The sequence below is a fragment of the Hyperoodon ampullatus genome (assembly GCF_949752795.1).
Source record: "Hyperoodon ampullatus genome assembly, chromosome: 1".
Taxonomy (NCBI): Eukaryota; Metazoa; Chordata; class Mammalia; order Artiodactyla; family Ziphiidae; genus Hyperoodon; species Hyperoodon ampullatus.
The window spans coordinates 215,642,519-215,658,518 of record NC_136914.1 but is presented as its reverse complement, the minus strand read 5'-3'; the positions used below and the strand labels follow the sequence as shown (position 1 = coordinate 215,658,518).

General features: G+C 41.9%; 1 protein-coding gene across 1 annotated transcript in view; it reads left to right on the top strand.

The window, feature by feature from the left end:
* Positions 1-527: 527 nt before the first annotated feature.
* The window catches only part of SHTN1 (shootin 1), a 100,738-nt gene continuing 85,265 nt past the window's right edge, over positions 528-16,000 (top strand). The window contains exon 1 of the mRNA XM_079717947.1: positions 528-677. Within this exon, the coding sequence (XP_079574073.1) occupies positions 620-677 (58 nt within the window). The 5' untranslated portion in view covers positions 528-619. The remainder of the gene's footprint in view (positions 678-16,000) is intronic.

Here is a 16,000-nt window from a genome sequence, read left to right as displayed (position 1 = left end):
TGAGGGCACCTAGGTTTCCCCACACCGCCTCCAGAGTCCACTGTACGAGAATTGGGGAAGAATCCTGGGTGTTTATTGCTAATTACATCTCGCTCGTGGGGAGAGGCTCTTGACAGCGTTCGAAGTGGGGTTCTGTAGACGCTGCAGACCCAGGGCCGGTTTTCTCCGGAACGCGCGTCCGGGTGTCCGCGGCGGGGTGGAGGAAGAGAAGAGGTTGCCGGAGATAGCCACAGCGAACTCACGCCCTCCCCCTGCGCATCCCGCGGCGCCGGCCTCCGCGGAGGAAGGCGAAGCACAGCGGCGGCCGCAGGCTAGGCACGGGTTGCGGGCCCAGGTGCCACCGCGGGTGCTTCCTACGTCCCCACCTCTTGCCCCCGGGCTACCGGCCTGTCCCCGCCCCTCCGCCTGCCTGCAGGTGAAGCAGCCAAGGCCGCTGAGTAGGTGCGTGGGGATGATCTCACCCGCGCGCTCCGCGCCAGGAGGAGGAGGAGCGGGAGCAAATCCAACTTCCGGGTAGTGAAGCCGCAAGCCACCGGCATCTTGCTTTTTCTTCCCCCTCCCCACACCGTACCCCTCGCCTCTCCCTCCTTTCCTTTTATTCCCGGCCCCACCTGCCAAAATGAACAGCTCGGACGAGGAGAAGCAGCTGCAGCTCATCTCCAGTCTGAAGGAGCAAGGTAGGCGGGCGTGTGGCCGCCAGGTGCGGGCAGCCGCGGCCCATGGGCGGGGACGGCTCCAGGGCGCTGGCTTTGCGGTGGTGGAAGCTGGGCGGGAGGTGTTGCGGCCGTTGTAGTCACCCCCAGGAGCTCCGTCACCCGTGGAGAAGCATTCTCCGCGCCCCGCGCGCTTTGGCGAGCTCGGGGCAGAGGATAACGTGCTTTGCTTGTGCCTGGGAGTGTCGTGCCCGGCAGGGCGGGAAGCGCTACGCGTTGGTCGCTGTAGCGGGCCATGGGGGTTGAGGGGAAGGGCCAAGGATTTGGCGGGGACGAGGTCCCACGGTACCACCGTACACTAGGGGGAAGCGAGTGGGGCAGGTTATTTTGTAGAGGCGGCGGTTTAGGCAGCTCTGCTGGCCTCGCTCCCTGGCCTTGGCCCCACCTTGCACGTTGGCGCCTGCGGCGCTGCTTGACAGCCTTTCCGAGCTTTTCATTCTGGTTTGGCCTAGTTCCTCTTTCCTTAGCAGCGAGGATTTGCAGGCCATGGTGTGTTTTATCGCTTCCCATTTTTAGCAATTTATTTGTCAGTGAGGCAACACCCTGCCTGTGCGGGGCTTCTTGAATTAGGACTTGGCTCTGGTTCGCAGGAAAGCCATGTACATGCATTTCTGCATTGCCTGGTAACTAGATAAAGAACTGTTTTAACCTCTTAATAAAGAACTGTTTTAGTCAGTGATTTTCATCACTTAACCACACTTCTGAACAAAGCCAAATTAAGATTAAAATTATTATTACCCTGACCAAAGGTGGCCTGAGAATATGGGTCAAGAAAGAGGAACCATGCAGATTTAGGAAGTAAAAATGTGTAGGAACATATGTTTTTCTGAATAACTTACCTACGTGGCCGTATAGTGGAAGGGGCCCCGCTCTGTGGCTAATCCTGGTGTTTAATCCCAGCTCTTTCACTTCTCTTGACTTAACTCACCAACTCTGTGAACTTGGAAGAGTCTGCTCCCTTCCGTGGGTCTTATGGTTAATCAGGCCTGACCTGACTAGGCGCAAGAGCTAAACCAGATGATTTTATGAGGTCTGTCCAGTACTGTGGCCTGTTGCTCCTTGAGACCACAAACATACCATTCGTAAGGGTATTTTGATCCCTCTGGAGTCCCCACTCCTGAAAACAAATCTCAGTGTGACTGTTTAGTAACTGTGTGACCTTGGGGAAATTATCAATATTTAACCTCTCGAAAATGGACAGAACACGTTCCTCTGTGGTAGCTAGCATCTAGAAAGTGCTGGATAAATATTAATGGCGTTTGCCTTCCCAAGTACCGTCAACTCCCATCCTAGGTTAGTCTAAGGCCATAAAGTCACAAGAATCAGTGAATCTAGTGGGTGGGCAGCATGCCTTTATCTGGAATTTCTCAAGTGTTTTAGTGAAGGGCTGGACTTTATTAGTATTTTATTCCTGATAACACTACCCCCTCACCCAACATAAAGACTCTTAATTCATATTCTAGGCTGTGGGAGCTTTCATTATTGGTAATATCTGTCAGTGGATACCAGGTCTTTCGATGGATGGTCAGTTTTCAAATAATGTTAACATTTTAAATTTCACTTCTTTTCATTATGTATATAATTTCAAGGATAATTTAACGGTGCAGATAATCCACAAGTTATTTATATTTGATTTTGGAACACATCTCCATCTCTGTGTTGGATTTGAGACTTGAGAAAAATGGACGATTCTTAAGTTTCTGGTTCTCCAGTTATGTTGGAAAACAAACAAATCCATGCATTAATATTTTTAGAGGATATATTTCCTCAATTTGGGGCATGTCAAAGGCAACAGAACAGTTAGACTTTGAAATTTGTGTTGCTTAAAGAGTATACTTTTTTTTTTAGGATATTGAGTCTGCTTACACAGGTGTTGGGGTTTTTATCAGCCCATGGTGTAATTTTTATACATTTCAAACTTGGGGCATTTGTCAGTGGATCATAGACTGTGATAGCAAGTGACTTATTTCAAGAGTATTTAATTGCTGTCTAACCTACGGAACTAACTGGGGAGCTAGGGATTTGAGGTGGAAAACCTGGCAACTAGGTGTTTGGGCTCTTACCAATATTATGATCAATTTTGTAAGCCGGTGTGTGTGATTTATTTTTAAAAGTAGACAGTACTTTTTACAGCCTGTTAACATTGTGAATAATTCCACTACTATTTAATGTGAACAAGAAGAACCATTATCGATTAAATACTCTGTTTTTCTTTTTTTAGGCTGAGTAAACCTATTCATTTACTCCTTTGACAAATACCAGGTACCTGTCATATGTGAGGCCCATGTGCTGGGCACTGGGGTAAGAGATGGTGAACCAGACAGACAAGTTTATTGTCTAGTAGACAGTCATTAATCAAATAATCATACAAATCAGTTTGTACAATTAAAATTTTTTTTCTAGGATAGATTCTTAGAAATGGAATTGTTGGCTTAGAGGGCATATACGTATAAAGTTTTGCTAGGCATTGCAAAAGTGCCCCCCTCCCCAGATGGCTGTACCAGTTCACATTCCCCCCAGAAGTGTCCATTTCCCCATGCATTGGTCAACGGTGACCAACAGCAGTCTTTACTAGTTTGACAGCCTGACAGGTTGCTTAATTTTTGCCAATCTGATGAACAAAAATGGTACCTTTAAAAAATTTGTTTGACCTGGTAATTAGTGAGGTTTGAAATCTTTTTACATGTTTGTTGGCCATTTAGGTTTCATCATATCGTTTCTTCCCTAGTGTATTTTAAGTCTAAAATTTGAACCCATTCCCCAGGAGGGTGTTCAGAAAGAAGGTTGCCGTCAACTCTAAATGGCAAAGCTGACAGCAGCCTTCCCTAATGTGAAGTCTTTAGTGGTGTGGTGAATAAGGTTGCTTTTGACAAAAGTTGTGAAATGTAATGACGCAGTCTGTCATAATATGAACAATCTCTAATTTATACTTAACATTCCCTAAGCTCTATGTCTTATAAATCACACCCACTTCTGAATTACTTCAAAACATTGTATGTTCCCTTCTAGTGAATGGTATAATTAGCTATATTATGTCTTTCTAGAAAGTTATATTATGTCCCTTTAAAAAAAATTAGCCAGTGTGTGATTGCTTATGTTCAAGCAGATGTTGAGGTAATGAGGTAATTCTCCTTTTGTCTTTTTTGAGGCTTTATTTTATTGGACTGATTGACATCTTTAATGCACTGAGAAATGGCAACTTGCGATACTATTTCCAATGCATATTTCCTAGCTTACTAAAGTGGACGTTTTCCTTACAAAACATAATACAATGTTCAGAATTCTGTTGGGAAATGATAGACTTAGCTCAGCATTTGTTTAAGGTACATGATTTTCTTTGTATTTCATTCAGCCCACATGCATTGAATATTCATAGCCAGGCACTGTGCTAGGCCTCAGAGATATAGAGATGGAAAAAACCTTGTCCCTGCTGATGAGGAGCTCCTAGTTTAGAGATGGTGGTAGACTGTCTAACTGGCCTCATTTGGGTCATGTGTTTAAAGTCCTTTGGCCAGGGAAGGGCAGGGCACCTTGATTGGCAGCCTCCACAAAGACCAATGGATTGGAGTAGTCCAAAAAAGACTGGTGTGCCACTACCAGAAGGGGGGATGCGGGTTAGGAAGACACAAACAGCAGATGTCCACTAAACTGTCATCATCGTAATGCCATGTCATTTGGATCTTGTTGAGGAAGTTTTGAAGAGAATGATTGCCACTTAGCAAAAAGGATGTTCTAATGTAAGACCAAAACAACAACAACAAACAAATAAAAGTTATGGGCTATTCTTGGACTGACACTGTTTAAAATGGTAAGATAATTGGTTTTAAAGCAAGGTAACCTTCTTTCATCTTGAGAGTTGGTATCATTTTCTCCAAGATTATTGAGCTAGTGCTTAAGGTTCACATGGAAATTTAGTCAAGTTTATTCTTAGAACAGAGTTAGTAATTAAAAGAGGCTTCCAGGCCTTCCCTGATGGTGCAGTCGTTGAGAGTCCGCCTGCCGATGCAGGGGACACGGGTTCGTGCCCCGGTCCGGGAGGATCTCACATGCCGCGGAGCGGCTGGGCCCGTGAGCCATGGCTGCTGATCCTGTGCGTCTGGAGCGAGAAGCCACAACAGTGAGAGGCCCGCGTACCGCAAAAAAAAAGAAAAAGAAAAAGAGGCTTCCAGTGTTCCCTTGGCTTTCAGGCTAGAAAGTAGCTAGAGCATTATTTTGACAAAAGGGTCTGAAACTGTTGTCTACCACAATGACCCTATTTATCTGGAAAAGCTGAAGCATTGTCAATCTCGGGTCCATACAGAGTCAGTCAGTAGAAAGCCGTTTGGGACTAAATGGTTGCCTTGGTGTCAGGTGCAAACTTGGCTTTACACCACTATTTTCCAAGTGTGATCCAGGGACCAACTGTATCTGAACAGCCAGGGTACATATGTACTTACTTAGTTACCTCTGAAAAGGCTGGTAAATTTATATTTCTTCATCTGGTTACATTTTTGTAAGATTTATATTTGAAATTTTTTGCTTTTAGAACAAGGTATTACATGGATTGAGAAAACTGCACAGAATACAAATGAACATCTCAGTGAATTATTTTTAAAAAGCAAGTATGTTTCTAACAATGCTTAAATCAGAACATTTCCAGAAGCCCCTTCATAATAACCCCTCCAGTCACTATCACCTTCCTCTTCCCAAAGATATCCAATGCCACCAAAGATAAGTTTTGCAAGTTTCTGAAATTTACATAAACGGAATCATACAGTGTATATTATTTGCTTCTGTCCTCTTTCACTCATTATGTGTGTGAGATTTATCAATATTGTCGCATGTAGTTATAGTTCATTTGTTTGCATTGCTGAGTAGTATTCCACTGTATGAACATACCAAAAAAAATGTAAGCTAATATAATGGAGATCAGGGGTCAGCAGACTTTTTCTGTAAATGGCAGAGATAAGTATTTTAGGCTTTGTGGGCCATATGATTTTTGTAAACCAGAGTATTAAAAATGCATTTTCCTAAAGTTGGTGAGACACTGCCAAAGAGTCCCCAGTTGGGGTGACCCTCTGTGAGATGGACATTCAGCATGGCCTGAGGAACTACAACTTCTAGTCAGAATTTCACTATTCACCTAACACTGCTGTTAGGTAGATCAGTCTTACTTTTTTTTTTTTTTTTTTTTTTTGTGGTACGCGGGGCTCTCACTGCTGCGGCCCCTCCCGTCGCGGAGCACAGGCTCCGGACGCACAGGCTCAGCGGCCATGGCTCACGGGCCCAGCCACTCCGCGGCACGTGGGATCCTCCCAGACCAGGGCACGAACCCGTATCCTCTGCATTGGCAGGCGGACTCTCAACCACTGCGCCACCAAGGAAGCCCTTACTTTTGTTTTGTTTTGTTTTTTTTTTTTTTTTGCGGTATGTGGGCCTCTCACTGTTGTGGCCTCTCCCGTTGCGGAGCACAGGCTCCGGACACGCAGGCTCAATGGCCATGGCTCATGGGCCAAGCCGCTCCGCGGCATGTGGGATCCTCCCAGACCGGGGCACGAACCCGTGTCCCCTGCATCGGCAGGCGGACTCTCAACCACTGCGCCACCAGGGAAGCCCTACTTTTGTTTTTTTAAAAAATTAAATTAAAAAATAAACATATGCTCACAGAAGAAAAAAGCATATGGAGTAAAAAGTACAATTACCTGTTCCTTCTAACTCATTATTTCTCAATCTTTATTTCATTATACTCTCCAGAGGAGTCTTTTTAGACATTTTTTCCCCTAATCACTTCCCCTCCCCATGAAATTTTAATACCACAGATACACTCCGCATCTTTTTGTGTACTGTGATCCTTTGGAGAGCTACAGGCCATTGTCATATCTAATATTTTTTTCCTCTTTGAGGGTGACCCGTTGATAATGCATGTTCTAACCCCATTTCCATTTCTCAGAGTTATCTACTGTTAACCTTTTGTTGTATTTCCTTCTGGAAATTGTGTTTCTATGTACATATATATTTGTCAGTTAATATATATTATAGAATTCATACCAGTATATATAAACCTTTAAAAATTGATTGCATAATGTTCCCTGTATGGATCTCCCACAGTGTAGTTAATGTCCTCTGGAAAACAAACTTCTGTATTTCTATTTTTTTTATTAAAAATAATGCTTCTGGCAATAGAGAAGAGTTGGAGACATCAGTATGAACTCATGTTTAGCTTAATATAGATACTGATGGTTACATATAGAAATATTTACAGATGTATATATATTTATTGGGTTAGTGTACAGACATTTATTTCCTTGCTCTTTCAGCTGAGAGCCTAGGTGTACCAGTAACAGTGAGCACATCTAGCTCCAGAACATGGCTTGTAATACCATTCTCCAGTAAAAGGAACAGGGCTCCTGGGAGAAATGGCTGATTCTAGGGCTGGAGTGACTGGGGCAGGATATATACAAGATGAGCCTGGAGTATCTTGTAGTTACTAGAAAGTAAGGAAGTGCTCAAAAAAATGAGCCCACAATGATGGGGATATGTCAAAGAGATATAGGAACCAACTGAAAGAACTTCCAATGGCCAAAGATGGAACAATTTGAACAACAAAATACTGGATTATAACCCAAAGTATAAAATAAATATTCATGAGTCCATACTGATGTAAATAAATGAGAAGAGACACATCTTCCATGCAGAACAGTTCCAAATAATTTATGTATGCTACCACTCAAAGGGCCGTGGAGCATAATGCCCTGCTCTGTAAGTGTGGGTGTGCGTAGTGACTTGCTTCTAAAGAGAGGACAGTATGAAAAGGGGGGTAAATAGTAACTTTAAAGTGGAGAAACCTGACAGACATTACCTCAGTTAGGTGATCTAGGTCAGCTTCAATATTGATTTAAGTCATGTTGATAGTATGTACCTTTGATGTGAGATGATGAAAATGGCACTTCACCTCTGTGGTCCTCCCCTAAAAACCTATAGCCCCAGTCTCATCATGAGGAAAACATCCCAGGTGGGGGAACATTTTACAAAATATCTGATCAGTGCTCCTCAAAGTTATCAAAAACAAGGAAACTCTGAGAAACTTGTCACAGCCTAGAGGTGTCTAAGGAGACATGACAACTAAATATAATGTGGCATCTGGATGGGATACTGGAACAAAAATAAAACATTAGGTAAAAACTAAGGAAATAAGATAACATATGGACTTTAGTTCGTAATAATGTGTCAGTATTGGTCCATTAATTGAAATAAATGTACCGTACTAATGTAAGATGTTAATAATAGGAGAAACTGGGTGTAGGGTATACGGGAGTTCTACTGTGTGTGGAGTTTCGCTATGAATCTAAAGTTTATAAAACCAAAATTTATTCAAAACAGTAATGCTGCTTACATCCTTTGTACACATATATCTCTGTAAGTGCAGCTGTAGGAAAAATTCTCAGAAGTGGAATTGTTAGATCCAAAAAGTATGTATATTTTAAACTTTGTTGTGCTGTAGATTTTATTCTGTAGAACTGTTAACACAGCCAAGCTTTGCTTTAAAATGTAGAAGGAACACTGCTTTTTTCTGTGCTTCCCATGTTGGCTAAGCATTTTATTTCATTTATTTTTTATTGATGTATCTAAGCATTGTAAACATTAAAACACGAGTTCTGAATTTTTTGTTTGGTGCAGTGAACAGTAATATATTAGGATCCTTTTAGTTACTTGATTCTATCTCAAATCCTCTATGGCACAAATCAGGGTATGATTCTGAGATTGAGATTATATATATAAATATCTCAACGTATATGTATGTACATATACATACACACATGTATATATATATATATTTGTTTTAAATATGGCTTTGAGGCGCAGTTTTAGATTACAGAAAAATTGAGCAGAAGGTACAGAGAATTCCCTCATCTCCCCCCTCCCCCGTTTTCCCTTATTATTATCATCTTGCATTAGTGTGGTACAGGTCTTAGAATTGATGAGGCAATATTGATACGTTATAATTAACTAAAGTCCGTAGTTTACATTAGGGTTTATTCTTTATGTTGTACATTCCATGGGTTTTTACAGATATATGACATATACCCATCGTTACATTATCAAACAGAATAATTTCACTGCTCCAAAAATTTCCTCTGTTCTACGTGTTCATCCCTCTCACCTTACCCTGGAACTCCTGGCAACTACTGATCTTTTTACTAGCTCCGTCGTTTTGCTTTTTCCATAATGTTATATAGTTGTAATTGTACAGAGTATAGCATTTTTAGATTGGCTTCTTGCATGTAGCAGTATGCATTTAGGCTTCCTGCATGTCTTTTGTGCTTGAGAGCTCATTTGTTTCTCTTTATCACTGAATAATACTCCATTGTATAGATGTACCGTTGTTCGTTTATCCATTCACTTGTTGGTGAACATCACGGTTGCTTCCAAGTTTTGGCAGTTAGGAATAAAACTGCTATAAACATTCATGTAGTGGTAGGGTATGGGGGAAGGGAATAGTCCTGTGATAGGGTCTCTGTCTTTAAGTGAGCCTGTGCCCCAGAGCTGTGACTTTCACGAGTGCTTCTCAGTTCCAGTTTTCCCTGTCCATGAGACAAGAAGGCTACAAGGTGCTGGAGTTGGTTATTACCTTCCCTTTAATCTGTTAGGCTCTAATAAAATAATTTCTCTTGAGGGAAGGTCTTGTTATAAAGAACAGAATGCTCTGGGCATATTTCGTGATGGGTACTTTTCCCCTCCCCTGCCAGAAACAGTAGGGAAATTTTCTCAGTATTCACTGTGAGGACCTGGTAGTACTCCTGGAGTTGAAACTCAGAAGTGTCGGGGCTTCTTAAGATCGGTCCACGCCTAGAGTTTTTAACTCTCAAACTTGTTGGAAATGAGCCTCTAGCAATTTGTTAATTACAGTTTATATTTTTTTCCCTATTTTGGCACATGAGGGTGTTTCTGCACCTTGGCTTCTGCTCCAGTAAGTTGTGATCCTCTGTATCTGTCTGAGTGTATCTCTAATTTTTGGAGTAGTGATTTGCCCTGCGACTTCAATTCTCTCATGGATGCAAGAAGAGTTGTTGATTTTCAGTTTGTTCAGCATTTTTTGTTGTTGTGAGGACCAGAGTGTCGGCTTACAACCTCCTTACATGCCAGACCAGAAACCAGACTTATATACGTATTTTAAAGTTCTCGGGCTTCCCTGGTGGCACAGTGGTTGAGAGTCTGCCTGCTGATGCAGGGGACACGTGTTCGTTCCCCGGTCCCGGAGGATCCCACATGCTGCGGAGCAGCTGGGCCCGTGAGCCATGGCTGCTGAGCCTGCGTGTCTGGAGCCTGTGCTCCGCAACGGGAGAGGCCACAGCAGTGAGAGGCCCGCGTACTGCAAAAAAAAGAAAAAAAGAAAAAAAAAAAGTTCTCAGTTTCCTTCCTTTCTGGTGGTTAACTTGAAGTCATTAATATAGTTTGTTGAGATTACTTCTTAAGCATCATTAAATCATTAACACTGTACTGTGTGTTCTATCAGGTAAAGAGTGAATTTCAGGTTTGCTATAATTTCTTTTCAGATATGAAATCTCTCACCTTTGTTTTTTGATCAGGTTTTCCAGCAGTGTTTCCCTGGCTTTTCTAATGCTTTAATTAACAACTGAGGTATAAACGACTTCTCTTTCTATTCTGGCTTTAAGAGCAGGACCTACTGAGATGTGTGCAGAAGTGAATAATGTCCTAATTGAACATTATCTGTTATGACTTATGTCCTCATACCCCATTAGTAAGAGATGTTTCAAGGCTCTATGAGCCTCAAAGATGTAAACTCAGTGGTTGAGAATATACATTAGAAGATCTCATGAGGCAGTGTTTTTCTGGTTATATTTGATGGCTATTTAAAGCTTCATTTTTATTAAGTATCTTGTTGTAACATATGATTTAAGAGGCCCTTTTAATATGGGGAGGAAAGTATGTGCTCTTTCATGATTTGTTCATGTGAAGACCTAGATCCATTCTTCCTCCTTCCTGAATTTAACACTCATTTATCAAGTGCCTACTGTTTGACAGCCATTGTGCTAGAAGAGGGCATCTGGATGCATAAAGACATAGTCTTCAACCTAGAGGGTTATTTCTGGTCTAGTGCTTTAGCACACTGCACACAGTAGTGCTCATAAATGTTTTTTACATGGATGACCTTTAGGATCAGTAGACTGGTTCTGCTTCCACCATTCCTTACTGTGGGATTTGACTTTTCTTTGCATTTGTGTCTTCACGTTTAAAAGGGAGATGTTAATATTTGGCTTAATTGCTCTACATCACGGATTTATATGAACCACTCATTCATTCAACATAGGCATAGACTCTGTGCTTTGTATTCTGCTGAGTGTAAGGTATATAGCAAGGAATTGAGTGGGAGAAAAGATAAGAAAACAGACCTGTGTTCAGACAACTTATAATGTTGCATGTAGATGCTCCAATAGAGATCTATGAACAGTGTACTTTGGTAGTATATTAGAAATGTAAATGCTGATTTTTGCCCCCGTTATATGGGGAGAGTTTCTTAGAAGAAATGACAGTTGAACTGCATTGCAAAGGAGGAGGCAGGGAAGATGCGGAAGGGAAGACCTTGCAGGCAGAGGGGAAAATATTTGTAAAGACACTTGGGTATGAAAGGTCTTAGAGGGTTTAGGGAAGCATTGGGACTTTGGGTGTGATGGAGTGAGTGTGGTCTCTGGGTGGGGAGAGGAGAGGAGAGTGGGGTTCCCAGGTTGTGAAGCTAGTACCTTTGGTGGCTTTTAAACAAGAGAATGAAATAACCAGGTTTCTTTGTTACAGTGCTAACTAGTATCTACCTTGTAAAGAATGAACTTGGCGTAGAGGGAAGCTAGAGGCTAGATGAGAGGGTTTTGCTATAATTGAGGGTCAGAAATAGGGCAGAGATACTGGCGATAGAGGAAGGGCAGATTGGAGAGACATTTTGAGGTCTGAGCAGTTGACGATCCTTTGGTGGTGGGGGAAAGTGTGGAATCAAGGGTGATCCTGAGGTACTAGCTTGAGAACTAGGTAGATGATGGTCCTGTATACAGAAAGTAAGAGGTTTGGGTGAAATGGAATTGATGAGTTCACTTTCTAACATGTTGAGTTTGAGGTACTTGTAAGGTATGTGGACAGAGATGTCCGGAACTGTACTGTTCAGTAGAACTTTCAGCTGTGATGTAAGTGTTCTGTGTCCACTGCCCACAGTGGTGGCCACTAGGCACATGTAGCAATTGAGCACTTGAAATGTGGTCAGAGCAGCTGAAGAGCTGAATTTTAAATTTTATTTAATTTTAATTAATATAAATGTAAGTGGCTAGTGGCTACCATATTTGATAGTGCAGGTCTAGACAGTGTTGGTTGGAAATACTGTTCTGGAGCTAATGCTAGGATAGGGTGGTTAAGCTTCCTGGGTCTGAGAGGTTTCCAGGGGCACTGGACTCTAAAATGCTGAAACTGGAAAAGGCCCAGGCAAGTTGATTGTTGCTCACCCTAGCCAGAGGTGTTATTGGCCTGTAATTCTGAACTTTAGTTGTCATGTTTCTCAAGCAACTAAGTCTACTCTGCTGCTTCCTGGGACGGCTGTGTCATGGTTTGCAGCTTGTAAAGAAAATTCTCTTTCTTGGCATTAGCGGGTTAGAATATAGAACCAGCATGATTCTTGAAGCACATGCTTTGCCTGATATTCTCCTTGTTTTCTCCACATTTTCCTTTTTCTTCCATTCTATACTCCTATGTAGTGAGTCCCCTCTTTGGCTGCACATTAAAATCACCTGGGGTGCTTACCTCTTAAAGAAATACAGATGTCCAAGGTCCACCTAGTTAAATCAGAATCTTGGGTTGAGGGTGAGTGGAGAGGAGGCTAGAGAGCTGTAGGATTTAAAAGCTCCCCTGGTGATTCTAATGTGCAGCCAGGATTGAAAAGTACAGCTTCAGACATGCTTCCACTTCTTTTTTTTTCCCCCCCGTTATGCGGGCCTCTCACTGCTGTGGCCTCCCCCGCTGCAGAGCATAGGATCCGGATGCGCAGGCCCAGTGGCCATGGCTCACGGGCCCAGCCACTCCGCGGCACGTGGGACCCTCCCGGACCGGGGCACGAACCCACGTCCCAGACTCTCAACCACTGCGCCACCAGGGAAGCCCCACCTTCTTTTTTTACTACAACAAACTACAGTTGATCTTTAACCCCCTCTCTCCTCCTTTTCTTTGGTGGAAGGTAGTAGTACTTAGGATTTCAGAGATTTTCTGCTCTGCCGTCTTTCAGGCCATGTATCACCGAAGTAAGCCTGAGACCGAAGGCATTAGGGAGCAGCCTAATCTCTTGTCACGCTCACAGATATGACATACCTTGCTGTATCAGTAATGATAATCTTTGTTTAACATGCATTCAACATTTAATATGCCTAAGCACTCTTGCTGCATGTTAGCTCACCTGCTCTTAATAAGAACACTATGAGAGATGTACAGTTATTATTCCTATTTTCCAGATGAGGGATCTGAGACGCAGAGAGTAACCAGTTTGCCCAAGGTACCTGGCTAAGTTAAGTGCTTGGGCTGCACTTTTAAATTGCTGTGCTGTGTGACTTTACAGTAGAGTGAAATAATGCTGTATCTGTAAATGCAAGGGATGGAGTCTTCCCAAGTTGCAGATGTCTTTCACATGACAGAGAATTGGTCAAAATCATTTCTTCTTTTTTTTTTATTAGTTCAAAATTTGGCGGATCTCTCTCATCAAAGCACTTGAGTTGCACAGCTCATGTTAAAAATTTTTGAAACTGTGAGCCAGTTGTGAAACAATAAGGCTTTCTCTGTGACCCTTTGGCATTGCCAAAAAAAGAAGTAGCTGAATAACAGGTCATTATAGTTTTTACCAGTTTTGCTAAAGATGCGGTTACACATGTTTTCACTATGATATATGTGTATGTGAATATTGTTTAGGGCAGTAAGCTTGGTTTTTTTTAATTCAAAGAAATAAAAATATAAGTAAATATTTTTCATTTATGCCCAATTCCCCAACTGCCCCTTCCCACTACCAAATGGTTGAATTCTTCCCATACTTTTCCTCTCCTTTCCCTGTTCTTGGCTTCATTTTTTTTTTTTTTAAGTTGCTTACAGTCACGGAAAGCATATTTTCTGTGGTTTCCATTAAGATATGATAGGTAAAGGGTTCATAATTAATGCTTTTCATAAAGACTCAGTAATTGGGAGTCTACAGTGTTTCGCCTGGATTCTATTGGCATTATAATGGAAGAACAGTATCGGTATTTTTAAAAAGGCCTTCATAGCCGTTATCTGCTGCTTTAAATAGAAAAAAAAATTTCTTACTTTTTTTTTTTGTATGTCTGTAAAGTAGGTCATCAGGAATAGAGTGGTAAATCAATTTTGATTTTTCAGCTTTATCTAAAGATACTTTTAAATGTCAAGTAAACTAAAGCAAAATCTCTCAATAAAGTATTTATTTTTTGAAACAATATTAGATGTAGTAATAAGATTTGGGACCATGACTATAGACTACCTAATGATGTAAGTGCGTATTTTTAGGATCTCTTAGTTCATGTTTCTTTTTGTTAGAAAAAGGAAGGGGAGGGACGTTTTATTGAATTTTCAGAACTGAGGACAATTTATTTCATACTCATTGGTTGGGGTTTGTCTGATGGAGGCTGATAAGGAGCTGGTGTGCCGAGGGCTTCATTCTGTGATCAATCAAATCTTTTCTGTTGAAACTGTAATTATTTTTTAAAGGGCTGTATCTTTACATGTATACATTTAGCTATCTTATGGGCTGTCTAATTTTCAAAGATTAGAAAATTTTTTTCAAAAAATAGATTCTTTTTTGAGTGTGGCTTCAATAAAATGTCCATTAATTCTTATTTAGATGGTTATGAAGTGCTGATAAAACTTCAGGCCATTGATGGTATAGTCTCATAAATATTTGTTTATTTGAATTGGATTTTAAGATTTCGGTCCGGTCATCATAGTAACTATTCTAAACCCTTCAGATCACTGTTGAAAGGAACAGCATATACTTTACCATCTGAATTGTTTTGGCGGTATTCTCTGCTCCAATGGTTAGAATCATACACTTTAGAATTAATGACCAGATTATCTGCAATGTTCTTGAAACCACTGGTTTCAGATTTTTAATTTATATCTTCAGGTTCTTCATAGAAATAGGAAGCTCTGTTTGTCTTTTTTTTTTTTTAAAGAAAAACTTAGCTTTTTGTAGATAAATCCCAATGAAATTTTTTAAAAGTAAAAGTATAAAAATCTAAACTTGATTATTGCCTGGCTCTCTGGTGCCAGTCAAAATGCTGGTCTGGGAGTGGGCAGTGGTTCTGCTGGGTCCACCTTAGACATTCTGCTCCATCATTAGTCCTAAATCAGTCTCTTTCTTCCCACCATACACTCTAAATGGCACATTCTCAACTGTGAGGCTATCTAAAAATGGTGCTTTGGCTAAGAGATGAATGTGGGAGTTCAGCTTGCTTTTCTGGCAGTGGAGGATTTTAAGTAGAAAACTGCTGCTTTTCCCACATACCTGGAAATAGTTCCAGATAATTCACATATTTTTCTAATTTAGTGAAATGAATCTGGCTGGGATCTGGTCATGGCTTGGTGGTTGATGATCTTGCAGTGCCTGAAAATAGTTGTTCTTAGCTGAATGCTCATAGCAGAAACTTTCCCCTGTGGATAAAGAAGATATGTGACACTGAGTTTATTTTCTGGAGGCCAATCTTAAATAAACCTGTGATTACAGCACCACAGACTAATCTTGCTGGAAGGAACTTCAGGGACACCAACCTGTCTCCTTTCACAAGTGTTGAACATCAAAGATGAGAACTGACTTGTCATAGGCACTTATGGCTCATAGGTCTTCCTAATAACCCAGGATAACTGAAATTTGGCTCCGTGGGCTCACATCTGCTCTGGTCTCTTCTTCTTCCTTATTCTTTTTTTTTTTCCGGTACGCGGGCCTCTCACTGTTGTGGCCTCTCCCGTTGCGGAGCACAGGCTCCAGACGCGCAGGCTCAGCCGCCATGGCCCACGGGCCCAGCCGCTCTGCAGCACGTGGGATCCTCCCGGACCGGGGCACGAACCCGTGTCCCCTGCATCGGCAGGCGGACCCTCAACCACTGCGCCACCAGGGAAGCCCTTCTTCCTTATTCTTAAAAGCAGGAGCCCTTCTTCTGTGGCCTCTTCTCCACCCCACCCAGAACCTTGTAAATAGACAATAGGGGTTAGTTGGGTTCCCAGGTTTTCCCATAGTAAACTTTTGATAGCATTATAACGTTGCT